This window comes from Sabethes cyaneus, chromosome 1 (assembly GCF_943734655.1).
Source record: "Sabethes cyaneus chromosome 1, idSabCyanKW18_F2, whole genome shotgun sequence".
NCBI classification, from domain to species: domain Eukaryota; kingdom Metazoa; phylum Arthropoda; class Insecta; order Diptera; family Culicidae; genus Sabethes; species Sabethes cyaneus.
In genome coordinates, this window is record NC_071353.1 from 10,034,912 (window position 1) to 10,056,683 (window position 21,772).

General features: G+C 41.2%; 1 protein-coding gene across 2 annotated transcripts; it reads left to right on the forward strand.

Annotated features, from left to right (window-relative positions):
- The first annotated feature begins 256 nt into the window (after positions 1 to 256).
- LOC128743207 (acyl-CoA Delta-9 desaturase-like) lies at positions 257 to 21,490 on the forward strand. 2 transcript variants are annotated; one of them, XM_053839749.1, is made up of 5 exons: positions 257 to 519; positions 18,591 to 18,841; positions 18,905 to 19,241; positions 19,562 to 19,747; positions 19,817 to 21,490. In XM_053839749.1, exons 2-5 carry the CDS (start codon positions 18,616 to 18,618, stop codon positions 20,133 to 20,135), a joined length of 1,068 nt encoding a protein of 355 aa, XP_053695724.1. In that variant the 5' UTR covers positions 257 to 519; positions 18,591 to 18,615; the 3' UTR covers positions 20,136 to 21,490. The 2 variants fall into 2 exon arrangements, with proteins under 2 accessions (XP_053695724.1, XP_053695715.1); XM_053839740.1 differs by lacking the exon at positions 257 to 519 and adding an exon at positions 12,430 to 12,796.
- Positions 21,491 to 21,772: the final 282 nt, after the last annotated feature.

Consider the following 21,772-nt stretch of genomic DNA (forward strand, 5'->3'; position numbering starts at 1 on the left):
GAAAGATGTGTCCTACGGAAAGGTTGCCTTTGCCTCTGTGCCTCGACCGCGTGGATGACGTCGCGCCGTCATCGCACGAATACTGTCTCTCACGTAGCCCTCCCTGATTCGCTCGCGCTCGCTGTTTTTTTTTTGCTGCCAGCATTTCTGGAGCATGAGAGTAAAAGCGTGCACACATTCGCAAAATAAAAAAAGCGTTTTTGCGCACACCGGCTTATTATAAATTATAATAGCACCCTGTTCTAACGGATCAGTTCGAATCGTGAAGTTGAACGGGAATGGTGTGAAAGAGTGGCACTCAGTGAATACCAAGTGTAACATATGGTCTGAACCTAGGTTCGGTCGCCCCGTTTTTTGATCGAAGCCATCACCATCTTTTTCCGGTGGAAATACATATTTTGCTCGGTGCAGTGAATAAAGCAGAGCTGAAGTTTAGCGAAATCCGCTAACGAAAAGAAAAACAGTTCCGTGGAAGAGATTAATCAAGTAACTTCAGCAGAGTGTACTTCCTGAAGAAAGGTGAGTTTTTCAATGTCATTTTTGCCAAAACTAGTGGTGTGTACGTGACCGACATCCAAAGGCAGACAGCTGCCCTCCAGCCAGCCAGCCAGCCGTGGTGAAATTTTGCACACAAGAGAAGGTATGATGTGGCCCAATCGTTCCTCCCAGGCGGCGGCGCCCGGCAGTGAATTAGTGCCCGGACGGGAGGGACTTATTCATACCGAAAAGCGAAAAAAATCAGTGAAGCTTGGGCGATTTTATTTTATGGATTATGTAAAATTCTGCAACATCAGTTGCGCGTGACGAGTGTATTGGTGGAAAAAAAAAGTTCTTGAAAACCACCACACTACCACTAGAGATTGCTTACGTTATTCGTTGGTTGGCTGGTTGGCCGGTGCCTGGTTGGATAGTTTGGCCAAGTGGTGGACATAAAACTTTGCGTCTGTGGTTCGTTTTTGGACTGGAAAAATTGTGTTAGATTTCGTGCGCCTTGATACTCGATTTTGTCACATGATTCAATAACCCGTTGTAAATTTTGTGTATGTATAATTAGCTAAAGAATTAGAAGAAACGATTTTTGTTATAATATAGAGTAATTTTACTATGAAAACCATTTGGCAAAAATATGATAGCAGAGGAATACGAATTAGGCAACAAATGCGTGTCTCCTATGTCGTCAAAATCGAAATCGAGAACCATTTTTGGTCCGGTACCAAAAATTTTAACACCCTGTGGTAAGGCGTAGTCCTACGTCAATAAAAATATTAGCTTCTGAAACATTCTCAATTGCAAACTTTTTTCATGCCACAATCCTACTGCCGGAGAAAGCATAACTGTTCCATGTTACCTTTTGTCCTTTTCGATATTTTGAAGTTCAATTTGATTGATATTTTTAAATTTGAAATCAAAATATGCTGTTTATACTAGAAAAACTCAAAGTAAATTGAAAACAAATTGTTCCACTGGAAAAATAGACGTATATTTGTCTCACTGCATATATTTCTTGTGAAATGTTATCAATTTGTGTACAAAATTGATGCAAATTTTCAGTGTTTTCTCGAAAAGGGACAAATAATAACTTTAAAATTAAACAATTTGAGCAAAATAAAATTTTCAACTTTGATTTTTTCGTTATTTTGGACATTCACAAAAACTGGTTGATGTTCCAACAAAAATTATTTATGTTACCTAAAACGAGTACAGTAATGTTCCGATTTTGTCAGCTGCCTATTTTGTCAACCCCCGATTTTATCAGCTTTTTCTCCTGATTTTGTTAGCCTATAAATTTTGTTTAACTTTTGTGCTTTTAGACATGATTTATAGAACTTTTCAGCCTGCTTGAAACTATTCCGATTCTCTGATGAGACTTTCTGAATAAAATGATGCCATCTTGCGAGAAATTCGGGGTCAAAATTAGGGTATTTTTATAGCAAAAGTTCTATAGTTCTCAAACAAGCAAAGATGGAGGTACACTATATTCAGCAGTGTTGTGTATTTTTACTATTTGTACAACTTTGTAAAACAGGAAAAAGTCACACAACAACTACAAAAACAGCTAAATTAGAAAAACTCAGAAATAGGATTTTTCTATCTTTGCTGAAGAGATAGGAGGTTACTGTCTTCAGCAAAGTTTCTTGTAATAATATTCTGTAAAACTTTGCAGAACACATCAATTTCTTATATTGAAACTGAAGAAAAATAAATTTTGTATTGCACTTTTAGGGGAAGTAATCAAAATTAGAGTTCTAGCACAGGAAAATGAACTCTCACCCGGTTTGTTTCCCGTTTGGACTTAGGCCCCTTTTCAATTGATGGCCTTCAGTACGGCCCGTGCCAAACTCACCATTCCCACTGCCGTATCAGCCATTTGGGCAGAGTAGTGCGCCATCATTCTTCCCACTATTTGCTGGAAAACTCGACGGTAAAACGACTCGAAACGACGGTAAACATTAGGCATTAGAAGTTTTAAATTTACCATCACAGACGAGATTTTCTATATTACGCGAACATTTTGAAAGCTCGTCCAGGGAGCTTGAATCATCGAGATTAGGGTGATTCAGCGTGATTTTATCGTAAATGTTTAAAATAGAGTGCGCTCAACGCCTGTCCAGAAAAGCTAAATCACGCTACTTTTACTCTAAGTTGACGATAATTTACAGATGCCACTTGTTCAATTTAAAGTTGCTCGGACAAAATTTGTATTTAATACATTCCAAAACTCCCAACAGAAATGCATTGACCAAAAGCAATCTTGGGATCTGGGGTTGTGGTAGAATGTTGCGAAGTTCAGCACATCCTCTACAGTGTTACTCATTAACCAATATATTTAGTGAATTACATTTTCGCGACCCTAAGCTATACTGGACTACGTGATGTTTGCACAGTTCTTTGATGTCAAAATAGACACGTACCATACTGATGTCAACCGAGACGGCTACGCGTGTGTTTTTTTACTGATTTGCGTTTTTTTTTTTTTGTAAATTTATATATGGTAAAATGCAAACATTAACTTAAGTGCACACCTCTTATTAAATTCCGAACTGAAGTTTTTGGTAAACACGAATAATAAATTCCCAAACCCAATTTTCTGCCACACACGCAATAACGGTGGAGTTCAAGTTCAGGGTCACAGCCAAGCCGCCGCCAGTTTCCGGGTGAGTTATTGTCAAGAATACCTAATAACCGGCGATGATAATGCAAGAACTTACTGCGCACGGAATATGTCAAGTACCTATTATGGGTGTGTCTCTTGACAAATACTAACCAGCGACCGCCCGAATGTCATGTGACGCGCAGGAAATTTTCATTTCGTGGCATTTTGATTATTTGCTGTCCCGGTAAAAGGTGGCCACCTTACCGGTACATACCTACTTGGGAAAATTTTCCTACCTCAGAGGCAGAGATAATTTCCACTCAATTTAGCTACTAAATGCTGTTGTACCTCTCGCGGGGTGCCGTTGTTGGTTCGATTTTCGTTTTGAGGCCGATTTCTTGTTCAGTTTCGGTTTCAATTTCCGGACGCATTGTTCAGCCGATCGGATTGCATCTTTACGGCACATTGCAACATTAGATCTAACTGCATGGTGAGCTTCGCACGTCATAGCAGGGGCAGTGAATGGAAGTTTGCAACATGATGATTGAATATAGATACATATCTACATAACATACCTACGACGGCATAACATTTAGATGGAAAATGTGCAGTACCAGTTGCTAGTTTAAGGTGCTTTAAGTTTACTTCATGCCAATCTCTGCTTCGGTCAGACATTTATGTCTGCTAGCTTTCGTACAAATTTTCATTCCAAACGATGTATTATATAATAAGGGATTTAAACGTAGTTAAAAATTATATTCGATTACCATGTCAATTTTTATTTGCTGATCGACGGTCATAGTCTCTACCTTGCTACCAAAGAATCGCGAACTCTGCTTTAATAATCTAAGAATGTCATGATTCAAGGTCAATCCGCTGATTAAAAAGCCCCAATTACACCTACAATCTGAGAAAACGAAGAAATTTCCATCTTAATCAGAGCGTTAAGAACGCATAACGCGCTGGGTTAAACAGTCAGGGCAGGGCCGATCAGAACATTGACGGTTCCACTCTGTCCGCCCGTTCGAAACCTTTACATAATCGAACGTTTCGCGAAAAGCTGGCAGTAAAATGGAATTCTTTTTACCTTCGTTTTCTGGCGCTCTGAGCCGGTTTTGTTGCCAGCGTTCCGCTCAGCCCGCTGAGCCGGCTTGTTACAAGCGAGAAATCGGTTTATATATAGGTATATACCTATAAACTGAACTCGGCTCAACGCGAGGCAGCTAAGGCAGTGGCAAGCGATCGCCACTGTGTCAGCGGAAAATGGTGTTTTCCTTTGCGCGTCAGCTTTTTAGCGGTTTGACGCAGCGCACGTTTTTCGATCGAGGATTACATACGCTGAATCTTCGTCGACGTTCACCGGGCACCGGGCAGGCTGATTTTCTATCTTCGTTTTTCCTACAGCACCACGGCATGAATGGCTTGTGCGGTGAAACGATTACCTACACCTTGGAAATTTGTATCACTGCGAAGCGAGTGGTAATTGATTTGCTGTTTACAAAGGAATACTATTTGAATTGAAAAACTTTGGAGAAGAAATTTTTTTGAATAAATAAAAATTATGACAAGCAATCAGTACCAACAAACATCGCAGTCGCGTTATGAAACCCAACTTTGTTTGATATCGTTCCCTCGCTTGAAGTGATGACTTCATGTGACTACGCAAAACGTGGCAAACGATAATCGAATGAACATGATAAAGTGAAACCTCACCCTCTGTCGATCAATGCGCGCAACGATTGATATTGAAAAATGAGATATGAATTGAATGCCTTCGAGGCATCGCATAGCTCTAGTTTGTATGCGCTTTTCCTTGGAAAACCAATGAATGCTTACATGGATAATTACCATCATACTCGATAAATTGTCCTCAATATCCTCAAAGGAATCTGGAATAGTTCATACATCATTCCGATACATAAAAAGGGGCAAAAGTTGATGTAGAAAATACCATGTAGTTGCTATTCAATCGGCTATTCCGAAGCTTTTCGAGTCGCTGGCTTATTATAATCAATATAGTTTATCGCGTTTCTCCTGTACAGCACGAATTCTTGAAGAAAAAATCTGCGAGTTGACCTCAGTGGTCACGGATCGCATTGCTCGCGACGCGACCGGTTAAGATCGTATCTCAAAAATCATACCCAATTGGTAAAACTTCATGGCAACAAATCTTGCCCATTTACAGTGCACTCGGGAGTACCACAAGGAAGCCATCGAGGACCATTACTTTTTGTGATTCTAATGAACAAATTGCCGGAAGGTATCTCACAAGCAACTGATTTAGCTTATGCCGATGACGTGAAAATCTTTTTCCATTAAACATATTGTTAAACATATTGACAACGTAATTGACGAGAGCCTGAAACTTCTAATCTCTAATCTCTCCCATCGTTTTTCTTGTCAACGGCCAGGCCAACTGCGCAGCATGTACCGCAGAGAGAATTCCAAGGAATCAAGTGGAACCAAAAATAATGTCCAATTCCATTAAACTCATTGAAATCAAGGGGAAGGAAGAAAGCGTGGACCTCCCGTATCAAACGCTTCCCATAATGATAATGATTTATTTACAGTCGTTAGGGAGTATCTTTGCTAATAAACGTTAAGTAATACTCTGGACCCTCGTAGATGAACTAGTGGCATTTAGACCAGAAGACAGGCTGCAATTGGCCAAGGATATAGCACCTTATTTTGCTCTCTGAAAAATTGATTAGTCTACAGAAAATATTAGTTTAAATAATAAAATTACAGTTGTAAGGTACTGAAAACCACACAACCCTCACCTCCTAGCTTGGCTACTGAATTATACAAATTGAAGTATTTTCAGGTATGGCCACGTGAAGGCGCTAGGCAGGGGCTTGGGATGGCTAAAGCTATGTTGGGCGCCTTCCCTAGTTTCCTTTCCCATTTCATACCTGGGCGATCTACAAAGGTTTTAGAAGCAAACTGGATTCCGCCAGCGTTTTTTTTTTGCACTCTCGAATCTAGCAATCCAACACGCTTGTTAGACAACATACTACACTACTAAACTCAAGAACTGAGCGGACTGACGAGCAATACAAACCACAGCAAGTCGTGAAAGTCTTCGGAGATTTTCAAAATAAAGTCAAGTTGTCTGTTAGCTTTCGTCAGAATATCACTGTAATGAGGATTAAAAGTCAGCTTGCAGTCAAGTGTAACTCCTAAATCTCTAATTTGGTAAACCCGCTCAAGCCTGTGTCCAGCAAGTGAATAAGAGGACATGATTGGTCTCTGTCTGCGGTAAAAGGTTATCACATTGCATATGATCTATACATAGTTGCAAGTAGCCGCAATCATCAGTACAGTTGATGATGTTATATGTTTTGACATCATCGGCGTAAAATATATAGCGTTGATAAATAGCAAAAACAAAAGAGGTCCAAGATTACTCCCCTGGAGGACGCCCGAAACATTCGTAAACACTTCAGAGCCAGAAGCCCCGTGAATACTTAGCGAGAAATCGGGCTCCCCCTATTCACGTCCAAGTCTACATAGCCGTGGTGCAAGAATATATGGGCCAGAACTGTTTCACATTCATGGACAAAATTTTCAAACAAGTCCTTGGTCTCAGTATGAAAAATGAACTCTCAACTCTCCTGGCAGAAGCGTATATGAGTGACTTCTATGTTGAATTAGAAAAAGGAAAGCTTTCTCCAGAGTATGGAAACGGTATGTTGATGATGTTTTCGCGATCGTAAAAGAAGCCTACCGCAAACGCTCAATTTACTAATTTCTCGACAGCCTTTCATAACATTTATCAATGGATGGAAAATAACCTTTATTACATTTGCCAAGAAACAGGACAACACTTTAAAATTAGGAATTTAGAGAAACCCAACATCCAGATCGATACATCACGTTTGATTCCAATCATATTGGCGCCCAAAAAAATAAACGACCTTTTCCATATAGAAAGTTGCCAAAATTAATAGGTATGATAAACAGTTTGTCGATAGAATTATGCGCGTGCATAAGCGCAAGAAACAGGAACAGAATGTAACCCCGCTAGAACCAGTGAAAGAGAACGTGGACAGGATTAGCATGGTGTTCTATCGGAAAACCAGCAACTCGTTCTCAAAAACATGGTACATGGTTAATAAAATCAATGACCTTCGGATTAAATTTCTATACTGAGTATGGAGTTAATAGGTAGTTTCCGAAGAAGCTGTGCCTGGAAGGCGCAAGAGCTTTCCAGGAGCAGAGTATATATTCAGCGATTATATAGTTGACATTTACCGATTAATCGCAACGCATATCGATACGCTCTCGTATAAAAGCCCAATACATGGACGGCTGGCCGTTCAGTCGACAAAGTTCAGTTTGTGCTAATCTTCTTGAAGTACGCTTGTGTAAATTAATAAAAGAACTGTTAAGAAACGCCCCTCTAGTGAATATTAAGGTTTAGTGATATTTCACTTAACGGACTTAGTAGATATACTAATAGCGAATTCATAAATTAACCTGCCTCAGGTCGATTGGCACTCAGTTTTAATCGAAGTGCTGTCAAAGCGTTCATAAATTAACCGAGATTGCATTTCGGTTAAACTGACAGCATTCAGTTTGAAGCGCAGGTTAAAACTGTCTAGCATTACGGTTTACGGGTCGATCTGTCAAACTGCCCGTATCGTTCATAAATTTCGGGTTCAAGTTAGCACGAACCCAGGTTAATTTATGAATTCGCTATAAGGTTGTCCACCTTTACTACGGTTTTTGTCATTGTCTAGTCCACTTTGAGATTATAGCCGATAAGCTACCTTTTTCGTAGGGTTTGAAACCCTTGCATATAATTATAAAACTAAGGATTGAATACTGATTCCCTTTTCAAATCCTAATCCTGTTTTCGTTTGACATCATTAGATTACCTCTAACAGTTGGTCCCAGTAGAGATTTAAACATGCCAAACACTGGGTTGTTATACCCAATGTCACCAAGTTGAATTATGGTGCATATAGATTTATCTGATCACTTCATTCGCCGGATTGCGTAAAACAGATGAACACATAAACATTCGAGTTATCTAACACAAAGAAAGCTGAAAGGCAGAAGTGCGCTCCAGGATGCTACGCACTAGCGAGCAATACATACCCCCAGGGCTATCAACAACAGTGCGATGTGAGTGCGCAAACACCGCACCGATGAAATCGATGGAAGCGTGACGGCGAATGAATCCTAAATGTGGAGAGTGTGTTTGCGATGATAACTGCAATATATGCTTGTTGAATCTGCTTTTTCGATTCGATGGTGACGTCTGGATCGCAAATTGATAACAGTATAGACGGATGATTTATCAGTAAAGATCCGTGTGATGCCATCAAATGCTATTATCTTGTATTTTTGTTGTTGACCCGAACACTGTGGAATTGCTATTGTATTAATTCGTCATAACATTAATAGACAATCAAGAATATTATTCAAGCCCTAGCTCAATAGCTATTGGTAACCTGGAAGGCGATCCAGCACATTCCGGCGTGCTTATAACCTAAAGATCAATGGACCAAGCATGCTACTTTGAGGCACTTTGACACACAAACGTTTTAGAAAAGTATAGCTAAGAATGAGAGTCACATCGAATGGCTGTCTAACGTGAATCCATCCAAGGAAGCAAAGAAGATCAAAGAAAATCTTAACTTGTCTTTGAGTTTTGAGAAGGCTTAGAGACGACAAGATGAAAAAATACGTTTGGCTAGTAGCCAAAGAAAACTTCCCCGTGCTCACACGGGGACATCTTCAAGCCCGATGGATGTTAGAAAGATCATCTGCTGGATTATATTGGCCCCGACAATGGAAAAAATGGCTAACGGTCTAATTCAAGAAATAAAATAAGTTTTTCCTGGCATGGCGTTGGGGGTCGCGTTACTGGATAAAGACGATAATGGCTTATGTTTGGATCTTGGAAAATACACAAAAATGGCAGTATTTTCGAAACTCTTTGAAGCTCTATGCCGGTTAAGTTTACATAGGGGCAGTCAGTGTATCTGTCCTTTAATTGCATTGAGCTGTAAGACAATTCATCAACTACTACTTTGAACCTGGTTGGATAAGATTAATAATCAAAACTTGAATAATATAGTCATCTAAAGCATACAATTTTGTCACAGTAGAAAAGAAATGCTTATCAAAATGAATGCTAAAATTGGAAAGATTTATTGCTAGAAACCAACTGAATTTGAAATGTTTTGTTTATATGTTGATATGTTGATTAGATTAGATTACATTTCAGCTGAATACCTTCGAAACGAGCCCGCTAGTTGTCAATATGTACTTTTCAAGTATACTATATTAATCGGTCAATAAAAAACAAGATCCGCAAGACTTCAGATAGCCAAGCAGCGCAGTAGCCATTGACAATGAAAACATAGGTTCAAAAATTGACCACTTGACAACCATCGTCAAGCCGGTGCGATTCACTCATCCAACAGCTGTTCAAAGTCGCAATTGTTATCTCTTTTTTCGCTTATAAAAATTGCACCCAATTCTGACAGCGGTCGCTACAATAATCACTTCGCGGTTCGCGCTAATCTCCACTTCAGTCAGCAAAGACGCTTTCATTTGATTGAATCATGCAGCAGATGCCTGATACCCGCATGCAGCACAAAGATCAACAACGAAAAACGAGCCTCCAATTTTCGTGTTTAAAATAAACAGAGTCTGGTTTTTCCCTTGTAATCTATCCTCCGATAGACAAACATAATTTGAAAACATTTTTGACAAAAAAATCTTTTCTGCCATTCCACAGACAACTGAACAAAAAAAGTTATTCACTAATAATTGGGTAATTCCGCAGCATCATGCAACAGCGCATTCTATACTTCAGTATACGTATGTCTGTTAGTCTGTGCAGCCAGTAACTCCATCCATCCCGTTCCGGATCGGCTGGAAGGGTGAATAGAAACCAACCGGCGCGCGGCGGCAATGGCAATACGAACGAGAGTGGCAAACACGTGATTATGAGCTGATAGTTGACGCTGAGAAGCGATTGGCTGCTTGCTTGCCGGGAAACAGAAGACAACAACAAAGACACGCGGCATCAGCTGAGGTGGTGCTGCCGCCGCGGTTTGGAGCGTTGCAGAGTGACCGAAAAAGAGAAACGCCGTTCGAATCGAAGCGTCATGGAAGAGAACTAATAACTGCGATCCGAGAGAGCGGGAGAATTGTATAGCGTTGGATGAGCAAGCAAAACTACCCAGCCTAGTTTTCTTTTTCCGGTTTTATTTCGGAAAAAAGTAAGCGGCGATATTCGTTCGTTCCGCTGATACGTAAAAGGGAATGCAAGAAGGGGCAGACATCAGCTGTTTTCCGGTGGTTGGTGGAACGGGATTGACATCGGGGACAAAGCAAAATCGATTCAAACCTGTTTGGTGCTCCCTTAAATGATGCTAAACTTAAATGATGCTGACTATGGTACATCAAGGATGAGAACAACCTTGCGTGTCGTGTGTGTAGTAAATTTATCTAAATTTAATGTCAAACGTCTTACAGTAAAATTTTTGAATTAATAATCTGAACACTGCAGCGCACGAGTTGTCTCATAACCAGCTTTTGACCACACTGCCATGGTTGCCGTACAGTCATGAACTTGGCCAAAGAACGTTCGCAGCTCGATGTCTGCAATTAGTGGTGATTAACTTTTCGCACTGTATTACAAACTGCAGTAGGTATAGACAAGTGCAACCGGTTGCGGTCATGTGTTCACGACCGCAACCTGAATGGCCTGGTTCTAACTGGTCACGATTGAGGCCTTTGGATCGACACCAAGTGTCGGCTAAGGACAAAAATGGTCAAACTTTGCGGCCGACAGATGCAGGTGTGACCTTTTCGAAAATAAAGGATGCACCTCCCTGATAAGAGGGAAAGTTCAGCCGCACGTGGCGTGATTGCTCCGGTCGATGCTGATAAGCAGTACCTGGGCTTTAGATAATGGTGCCCGCAAAAAAAAAAACAAATGATATGTGTTTCATAATACAATCTTGTTGTTGCTAGCTAGCTGAATTACAACAAAAAATTTCAAAAGTGGTTAGAATTATGCACTCTAACAGTCAATCGTAACAGGACTAATCTTAAAATAAAGGAAATAATCATTCAAAGCATCAGCAAGCGCACGCACATTTCACAATGATCGTCAGAAGCAGCATCAGCTTTGTTGGTTGTTTTTTTTTTCTTATCGTCATCCAAGTGGAGTGCTGGAAAATCAATAATCGGGCGTCATTTCAGAAGGCTGGACCACCCACAATTACGGTCAGTAGCCGTACAAGACTTTTTCACACACTTTATAGCTATTGGTTTCTGCTTTTTCTGTATAAAAATGAACGGGAAAAATTGATGCTTGACAGAAAAGAGAAAATTCGTAGATAGAAATCGTAATCGAAGTTGGTACAAATAGATACGTCTTAGCTGTTTCTCTCAATGCCTAAGTACAGCGATAAAAATGGCCGGAGCTTGACGATAAAATGCCTTTGCATAGACCGAGACTAACTGTTATTAGCAAAAAAAAGGCTTGCTTAGGAAAGACCGCCACGTACGTACCTACCGTATAGGGTATAGCACAAATCGCAGTACACGACGATCTCCAGGGTAAGAGATTGACCTTGAATCATGTAAAAAGCACCGCTTTTTCGGTACACCGACATCAAAGTAGTACGTTTAGCTTACTATGATGGTTGTTGTGACTTTGGTAGTGTAATTTTTAGGGGTGTAATTTAGATTTTATTGTCAACCAAATAGCAAAAACTCCGTTGATGGTAATGAATTTAATCTACTAGTCAAGCTTTTTTTCAGATGACGTTGCATTGAGTAACAAATCTCGTTTCTCATTACTTTAGCCTCTTGACAGATCATCGTAATTACTTCACCTTTCATTAAACCTAGGGGTTTTGCCCTAGGTTTAATTCTCTCTTACACACCAATGTTTTAGTGGTATAAATTGCTTCATTTGTGTGGACCAATCGTAGCCTGGGGAATCCATTAATATTAAAACATTAGACTTTAGAAGTGAGAAATTACTTAAAATAGTTCAATAGTAGTTTCTTCGCCCTTTTGTCCCTCTCACTTGATGAATACGAGTGACTGCCGATTCTCGCTGCGAAAATCATCTCACAATGGTGATCCGCTTTTCGCAGAGTATCGTCTCTATTTTTGCCACTTGTTTTCGCTCGAATGTACGACCGTCAGTATAGAAGTGCAGTACCCAAAATGCAACCATTTCCATTGGACACCGTTCGGTTCGTTCGTTTGTAGAATTTTCCTTCTCACGATTTGTATGGGTGGGTGTGCGATGACTTCGGAACGCGACTGGTCAGCAGTATCCGTCAAACATCCGCTCTAAATTAACGTATATCGAATATAGTGTGATATTCCCTGTCGATTTCTCTTTTGTTGGCTGCTGCCTGCCAGTACAGTGCACCGAAAACGGAATAGTTTGCATGAGTGGATTACATAAAACAGCTGACCCCCCACGAACATTTTCCTTTGCAGTGCTAATTTTGAAACGAATCTAGTTTTCAGTGACTTTGAATTTTCTTCTAATCGAAAAAAGAAACAATGACAGGCGACAATTCGGTACAGTAATCTGCCACGAAAAGCAGTAATTTTTGTTGTTCTTAATTTTTTTCGTGACACGTATTAGCACCAAGAAAACTTTTCGAAGACAAAAGCGCATCGCAACGCAACAAGAATGGTGGCAGTCAGGTAATTCTTGCTCTTACCTCCAGAACTCAGAAGTCAGAAACTTTGCAGTTCGGTTGAAAATTGATTTTTCAATACGACCTCGACGACGACGTTATACTCTCCCCCCGCTCATTTTCGTGAACGTAATAAAATCGGTCACCAAAACGTTGCACGGCAAGGTTTGTGCATCGTTTATCACCTGCAAATTGGATGTACACACCTGAAAACTATTTCATTCCTTCGGATCTAGTGTGCAGTCTGCAGTGTATACACGACCTTTAAAAGGACGGAACTTTTTTTCCCCATTCTCCGCTTTGGGTATTAATTCTGTTTGCTCAAAAGACTGAATCTTTTTCGCAATTATGCAAAGTTATGTACTATAAATATGGATGTCTGACTTGGTGATGTTCGAAATTGCATATATAATTTTGTTGAACTTTTTCGAAGGGGGCATGACGCTGCCAAAATGTCATGTTTGATCGGATTGAGTGCAGCAGCTTGTTCTAATCGCAGCATTAACATTCGGGTGGAATGCTTTTAAATTATAATTCGTCGTTAGAGAAACAAATTCTATCAGGGTTCTGTTGTGGCATTGGCAAAATGGAAAGATGTAACTCTTAGCTGTCGGTTAATAGTACTCGGTATCTGGCTGTATCCACGTGCATTTCTCGAGTGGAGACTTGTCAACATCACGAATTAGTTACATGAGTCTTCCCCTGAGTGTAGTTTAGGCTACCGGACCTAGAGCTAACGATTTACAAAGACCATTGCAAGAAACGCTAGTCAATTTATCAACTTGGGCTTCACAGTTAAGTATCGAGTTTTCTGCAGAAAAACTTCAACTTATGGATAAAATTATTTCTCAAGCTTAATTAGTACATAAATATATTGGTCTTTAGTTTGACTCTAAATGCATCTGGTAAATGCAATATGAGATCTTTATTGATTTCAAAGCAGCATACGATACAGCCGATCGAGACAAGCTGTGGCAGATATAATGCACGAACACGGTTTTCCGGACAAACTGACGCGACTGATTAGAGCTACATTGGATCGAGCGATGTGTTTCGTTCGCATCTCTGGGACACGAGTCCCTTCGAGACGCGACGAGGGTCGAGACAAGGTGACGGTTTATCCTGCATGCTGTTCAACATCGCTCTTGAGGGGGTGATCCGACGAGCGGGCATCGAAACGAGAGGCACGATTTTTACCAAGGATAGCCACCTTCTAGGCTTTGCAGATGACTTCGATGTCATAGCCAGGAACTGCGACGGCGGAGGCAATCTTCGCCAGACTTATAGCGGAGTCTAGGAGAATTGGGCTAAAAATAAATGCGTCGAAGACCAAATACATGAAAGGAACAGGCTCAAAGGAAACAAACGCACGTCTTCCACGGACAGTAACCGTTGGGCGGACGGCGACGAACTAGAAGTGGTAGAGGAGTTCGTGTATTTGGGATCGCTGGGGACCGCGGACAACACTAGAAAGGAGATCCAACGGCGAATCCAAGCGGGAAATCGGGCCTACTTTGCCCTTCGCAAAACGCTACGATCAGGAAGCGTACGCTGCCGCACAAAGCTAACAATGTACAAAACTCTGATTAGATCGGTAGTTCTTCATGGACTTGAAGCCCTGACGCTGCTCACGGAGGATATACGCGCCCTTGCCATGTTCGAGCGGAAAGTGCTGCGGACGATATTTGGCGGAGTACAAACTGAAAGCGGAGAGTGGCGGAGGCATATGAATCACGAGCTACAGGCACTGCTTGGGGAGGCTCCCATCGTACATCTAGCGAAAGTTAGCAGGCTACGGTGGGCCGGACACTTCGTAAGGATGCCGCAAAAATGTTTCACGAAGAGTTTTCTGGACCGTCTCGAAAACAGTTCTCGCATGGATCATCTCCGACCTACGACGCTGCTGACTTGGACTTGGACTTGGGTTAAGAATCACTACTAGATAATTTATCCGTTTCATATAAACTCGATAGCCCTGCCTCTGGTTACGTAGCAGAATAAGCTGCAATTCAGTATGCTCTAAGGATTCTCGACCAATTGCCCCGATAGTCTCAGTGCTATTTAAGCTCTTATACGTTCAATGAGAGATTTGAAGCACGCTCCGTATTTTTCCTTCTTTTTTTGAAACATAAGAGCGCTTGAGTACCTAAACTAAAAAATGTTTTTGTATTACCTTTGTGTGGATACCTTCCCATTGTTCAATTATTGGCAATAGTGGCAATGAGAAGCAGCGTTTAACCGACATTTGTGCTCCATTTGTAGGTTTGCTAGTATTGTTTGTTCAATTTGCTTGTTTTTCTAATATACTAGAGTTTTTTTTAACACGGATGAACTCAGCTTCTTTCCGCTCAATTGTGTGATCACTCTTTATCGTATTTGTTTCATATAACAATGCTTGATTGTATTTGAAGAAATTGAATTTAAATTTATCGTCTTGTCGCCATTTCGCCATCCTTTTGTCGTTCATTTGTTGTCTGTTCGTTGTTCGTCGTGTGTCGTCTTTTCGTTATTTTTTGTTTTCGACGCGTTTCGGCGTCTTTTTGTATATATTTTTGTCGCCTTTTCATGGTCTTTTTGCCACCATTTCAACGTATTTTCGCGATTTTTGAAGTCTGCATTATATTCGCTTTTTTTATCTGATTTTTCCGTATCCATTGCCATGTTTTTGGTCGCGTTTTTGACTTCTTTTTGTCATCTTTCACCCTCTGTCTGTCTTTTTAGTGTCCTGCCTTATATTCGCCTGATTTTGTAGTATTTTTGACGCTCTTTAAACGTCTTTATTATGTTTTTTTGTTTTGTCGATGTTTTGGTGTCTTTTCATTGTTTTCATCATATTTTCATCGTTTACATTCATTATTTTTATTCTTCGTTTTTTGAGCTCCGTTTTTTGGCATTTTTCGTTAAATTTTTCGGCGGCTTTCTGGCGCTTTTATCGGTCTTTTCGTCTATTTTTGCAATTTTATCGCCGTCGTGCTGTGAATATAACAAAAAGCTGTCTTTTTACTGTCTCTTCGGCGTTCTTTCGTCGTCTTTGTCGTCTTTTTGAGACTTTTCGTCTTTTCGATACTTTTTCGTCATCTCTTTGTTTTCTTCAATTTGTGTACAATCGTCTTTTTGTGATCTCTCTGCCATATTTCCGTTGTCTTTACCTGCTCTCTTTGCCACCATTTTAACGCATTTTCGTCATTTTTAAGTGTTTTTTTTTTTCATTTTTGTTGCTTTTTTGTCTCCATACTGCGGCTGCCGTTTCAAGTGTTGACCGCACAAGTAAGAAGTACAGTGCCCTCAGGCAGTACGGATCGTTGAATTCCTTGGAAATCCGGAAGATGAACCCAAGATTGCGATTGGCCTTCACTATGATGTAAGAGTAGTGCTCCCTGAACGTCAGTTGTGTATCGAGCAAAACACCAAGGTCCTTGAACGATGAAACTCTTTCGATTACTTCATCATCAATCTTGTACTGCCAATGTACTAGATGCTTTTTACGCGTGAAAGAAATTACGGCACATTTTTTCACACTAATCACCATGCGATTTTCAGAACACCAATCTGCAAACAAGTTTACCATCCATTGTAGCTGCATGCAATCTTCAATGGTTCTCACCCGCAAGAACCCGGTCATCTGCATAGAATACCCAGCAAACTATAGTTACTTCAGAACTAGCATCCTAATAGCTTTGAAGTATCTATGAGGTACTCACAGCACTTCTTAAAGCATTTAGTTCCACGTATACTTTTATATACACTACTAATCAGCAAGAAAGTTCCACGGAACTGAATTTGAACTAATTGTGAACTTTCGAGTTCACGTTTCAAGTAATATTCGAACTTCTGGTTGCTTGGAAAGCCCCAACACTGTAATGTTTCTGTGGCACATCCCTATCTATCACAGCTGTCACAAACATCTCCAAAAATTGCCGGTTTGATTGAGTCGGCCGAGGGCTTAGAGTCAGTAATGGGATGTACGCGGGATATCAGAATTGGTTTGCAAGCCGAAGGAGCATTCTACAATTATCACGGGTAATAAAAGAGGTGCTAACGTAGTAGATGGGAAAATCAAGTCAATTCTTATACATTTAATTCACAATAATGTTTCTAGTGGTCGCTTTTTGAGGTTGGGTGACGGAGATCCGTAATAGATACTCCGCACTGGCTCTTTGGACTCGAGGGTTGGAAGGCGGGTGCGACTCTATACTTTAAAGCTATTGTCAGCTACCGCGAACGTCCAGGTCGTGCTGCGCTCCATTTACTTTGTAGACCTGTCTTGGGACAGTGCTCAAATGCTGGGAGATGTAAGATGAAAAATTGCCCTGATACGTTGATAGCCACTAACGGTCCAAAATTTGTTTTCCTATTGGTTCGTTTGTGGTAGTTTGTGTTGGAAAATTTATAGTGGGCGATAGTGATAGTGACCGGTGTTTGGTGGAGCTGGCGAATCTTCTACTTCTTCACTATACTACATTTTACAACTCAAGTAGTACAAAATGTCCAGGCCAAAGCACATTTACAAATTCGATCTATCATTTCTCTTCTCATCATCATAATCATTATCATCATCATCACCATCATTTTATTTAAAGTATGACATTCCGGCCTTTGGCAGAGAGATCTCAAAGTCAGGTCGTGGAGTCCGCGCAGGGCCGGAACGCCTCCGCCTGCGGGCATAGGCGGGTCGGCTATGCTTGGGGCTCTACCTGTGTTTTAGTGGGCGACAATGCCTGTCTCGTCAGGTAGAACTGATGGTTGAGGTCTCCCTGACACTTTGTTGACATCACAAAAGGGCGCAGCACAGAGTTTAATACGCCATTAAGCGACCAGTTGGATAACCCGAAAAAAAGGAAAAAAGGAAAGGAAAATGAAAGAAATTTTAGACATACGGACGTAGGTCCGTAGAAAATTCGTAAATCCGTCGGTCTGGCATTACTAATGAGAAGGCGATTTTTTTTTGCTTCTTCACGTCAGCAGAAGACAATGTAATTTGATTTTTGTTTTAAAGTTTAGAGGTTTTATATCTTCGAAAAAAGATACAAGATGTAAGTGTCCCTTCCGTGGGCTTTTCCCTACTCCACCTAGAAAAATTGACCCCGTTAAGCTTTAACGCGTGAGCTCTGGTGATCGCTGATAATGACGCCAACGGAGGAATGCAAAGACGCATTCCAGCAGGAAATTATCCGCACTTTGGGGTCCGAAAGACACTCCAGTGTTCAAAATGTACTATGAACTAGGGAAAATTTGTGCTGTGCTGTGCTGTAACTATGCACGATTCGGTGCTGACTTGCTGATTTCTACCAAAGCAAATAAAGGCTAGCAGCCATCCAAGTGTGAATCAATCAATTGCGGCTTGAATAAATCTCCCGAAAAACAAATTTGAACGCGCTAATCACTCTGCAAATCTTCCTGTCGCCGCCGTTGTGGATGGATAAACATTCGCCATTATGATTCAAACAAAGCCGCTCCATATATTATTCTCTTTGAAAGGTCCATTCCATTCCATTCTGAGTTTGTTTATGCCAATTTTCCTATTCAATGCACCTCATCTGTCGGCGGAAGGGACTGCGCACTATCGTCAGTACGCGTTAGTGCTCTCCTCTAATTGATATTCCTATCGCACAACACTAATCTCCGTCAGTCCATTCTGGGACGCCATAACAACCGGTCGGTATAGTTTTACGCATCAATTCCCATTTGGTAAACGATTCCACAGCTGTCATCACCACACGACAATTAAATCCCTCAAACGTCATACCATTTTTACCGATTCTAATCGGCTTCTTCCTCCATTCTCTCTGCGTTTCTTGCAGCTCATCAACCACCAACAGTAGCAAGATGGCACCGAATGCAACAGTTGAAGCGACCGGAGTGCTGAACGAAGCCGACGCCGAAACCATCGATGGGGCCCTGGCGAAAGACATTACTCCGCTAAAGCGAGCGGAGAAGCGCAAGATCAAGTTGGTTTGGCGCAACGTGCTCGCCTTCGGTTACCTGCATCTGGCCGCCGTGTACGGTCTCTGGCTCTTGCTGACATCCGCCAAGCTGTACACTGTCGCTTTCGGTGAGTACCTGTGCTTCGCCTTTAAGAACCTACTAAATCTGTTCCTTATTTTTTCAACTCCAGCATTCGTACTGTACGTCATGTCCGGACTTGGCATCACGGCGGGCGCCCACCGGCTGTGGGCTCACCGTTCGTACAAAGCTCGGCTACCGCTCCGAATCATTCTGGCCCTGTTCAACACGATCGCCTTCCAGGATTGCGCCATGCACTGGGCCCGGGACCACCGGGTGCACCACAAGTACTCGGAAACGGATGCCGACCCCCATAATGCGACCCGTGGTTTCTTCTTTTCGCACGTCGGCTGGCTGCTGTGCCGCAAGCACCCGGAGGTCATTGCCAAAGGCCGCCAGCTGGACATTTCCGACCTACAGGCCGACCCGGTGCTGCGGTTCCAAAAGAAGTGAGTGTTTTTTGCTGTTTGTTTTTTTTAAATAGTTGTTTATCAGCTAGAAAGCTGTGGCAAGGTCAACTTGTCAAAAATATGAATATTTGTCTGGGAAAATCCTTAGATAGGCAGTCCGGCGATAATAAATTGTTAAGATTCATTAGCTTATCGGGAAGTCCATTACGTAAAGCTATGATTGCACTTGTTATTCCAGAAATAGTCTAAAATTTAATGCTTATCTCTGTCGTCAAAGCCTGAGATTACACTCTACATTTGGACGTTTGGTTAATCACCAGTAATATTTCACCTCGTGTTTTCTCCTCTTATTCCCGCAGATATTACATGATCCTGATGCCGCTGGCCTGCTTCATTCTGCCTACGATCACACCGGTCTTCTGCTGGGGCGAAACCTGGACCAATGCATGGTTTGTTGCCACCCTATTCCGCTGGACCTTCATCCTGAACGTGACTTGGCTGGTAAACAGTGCCGCCCACAAGTGGGGTGACAAGCCGTACGATAGGTGAGTTTGCCATTCCCCAGCTAGTAGTTATTCCCGTATTAATCAACGCATGTTTTTTCCGCCCATCAGAACCATCAACCCGGCGGAGAACAAAACCGTAGCCTCGTTCGCGTTCGGCGAAGGCTGGCACAACTATCACCACGTGTTTCCGTGGGACTACAAGACCGCCGAGCTGGGCAACTACCGGATGAACTTTACGACCGCCTTCATCGATTTCTTCGCCAAGATTGGCTGGGCGTACGATCTGAAAACGGTGTCGAGCGAAATCATCGAGAAGCGTGTCAAGCGAACTGGCGACGGAACGCATTCCACCTGGGGCTGGGGTGATGCCGACCAGGACAAGGACGAAATTAAGGCTGCCAAAATCATCAACCGAAAGGAGGACTAAAAGCGAAGGCAAAAGATACGAGAGCGTACAATAACGTAGGGTTGACGAGAGATAGAAAAGGAGAGAACGCGATTGAATGACTGTACAAACTGAGTTACTCTATACTAGTGGTTAGAAGGAACTCTTTTTTTTTTATTGATCCACCTTATTTTGAACTGCACCAAAAAAGATACCGGCAATGAAAGATTTGTTGTTGAATGGAAAATTCAATGATTTCCGTATTGTTTCTCCTTCGGTGGATCCTAAGAAATTACAAAATTAATGTCTGCGACAAACAGTAACACCTCCTAATAGGGGAAAAGTTGTATCCAAGTGTGTCAATCCATTAGGGCAAAGAGTGATCCAAAGGAATGTGAAAATTCAAAATTTTCGAAATATGCCTTCTACACAGTTTTTACTACGGCGAAAATCAACTAGAAGAATAAAGGCTAATGAAAAGACCGGCACCATTCAGCTGGGGTTTAAAACAGTTAGCTTTAAAAACATTGAAATCGCCCTAACACGATACAAAAGAAAACTGACTTTAGCTTTAGTTTGCGTAATTTATTGATCTTAACTAAATACCTAGGAGAAAACTAGTTTTTTCTCGAAACATACTTCGTAAGAAAATTGCTTATAAACTACGAAAATGGCAGAGCTGTGAACAATGAAATGTTATAAAATATAGGGATAGACACTCAGGAAGTGTCTCGAGTGATGAAAGAGAAAAAATTGTTATAAATGAAATGTTAGATTGTGTTTGCACTATACCATTCGCCAGCCACCAATTTTGAAGAATGATCCCGAGCGATGATAGCAAGCGAATTTTATTTTTCATTTTTTTAAGCAGGATTGAGACTGATGTTATGCTGGTAACAGAGCAACAAGGCATTTTTGAAAAACTTACTTAAAAGTTAGAGAAAATCCACCGTGTGTTAATGCATGAAAATTATCAAAACCGCTGCTTCAGGTTCAAGATAAAGGACGTTTTTTTCTCACAAAAAAGCAGTTGTCCTTGGTTTATATCGTGTAATTAATTTAGAACAAAACTGAATCGAATATTTAACTATTCTGCTCCAGCGAAGGAAGGTATGAAGGAAAAGTGAAGGCTTTCATTTCTAGACGCTGCTCTTACGATTTTCGGAGCGCATATAGCAAACTTAATATTAATCTAAATACCACCTAGAATAGTAGATACATTACTGAACGTGAAAATCTTTTCCAAGTGTCACTATCTAGCTAAATGTGTACTACTTGCAAAGCGAATGGGAATAATCCTTTATGCTTCATAGAAATTTATATGAATCCTGAAAATGGACAAGTCCCAAATTCAAAGCAAAAACTCACATTTTTTGGTAAACAAATATTTGCTACAAGACTATGCAAAACGAGTTTTACTTTAGTGAAATGAAAGAAAGCTCCAAATCTCTGTATCAGTTTTGGAAAGTATCGCCAAACTGCACACCAATAAGGATCGCAGCAAACTGCGACCGCGCATGGTCGCAACATCTTTTCGCGTCAAGAATGTTCTACTCGTAACCTTTTAAGTTATATATTTCGGAGAAGTTATAAGTATTTGGTAATTGTGTGACCGGTTTGACGTTTTGGACGCCAAATACAATCCCAGAGTCGCAACCAACGGAGATACCGGAGGAACG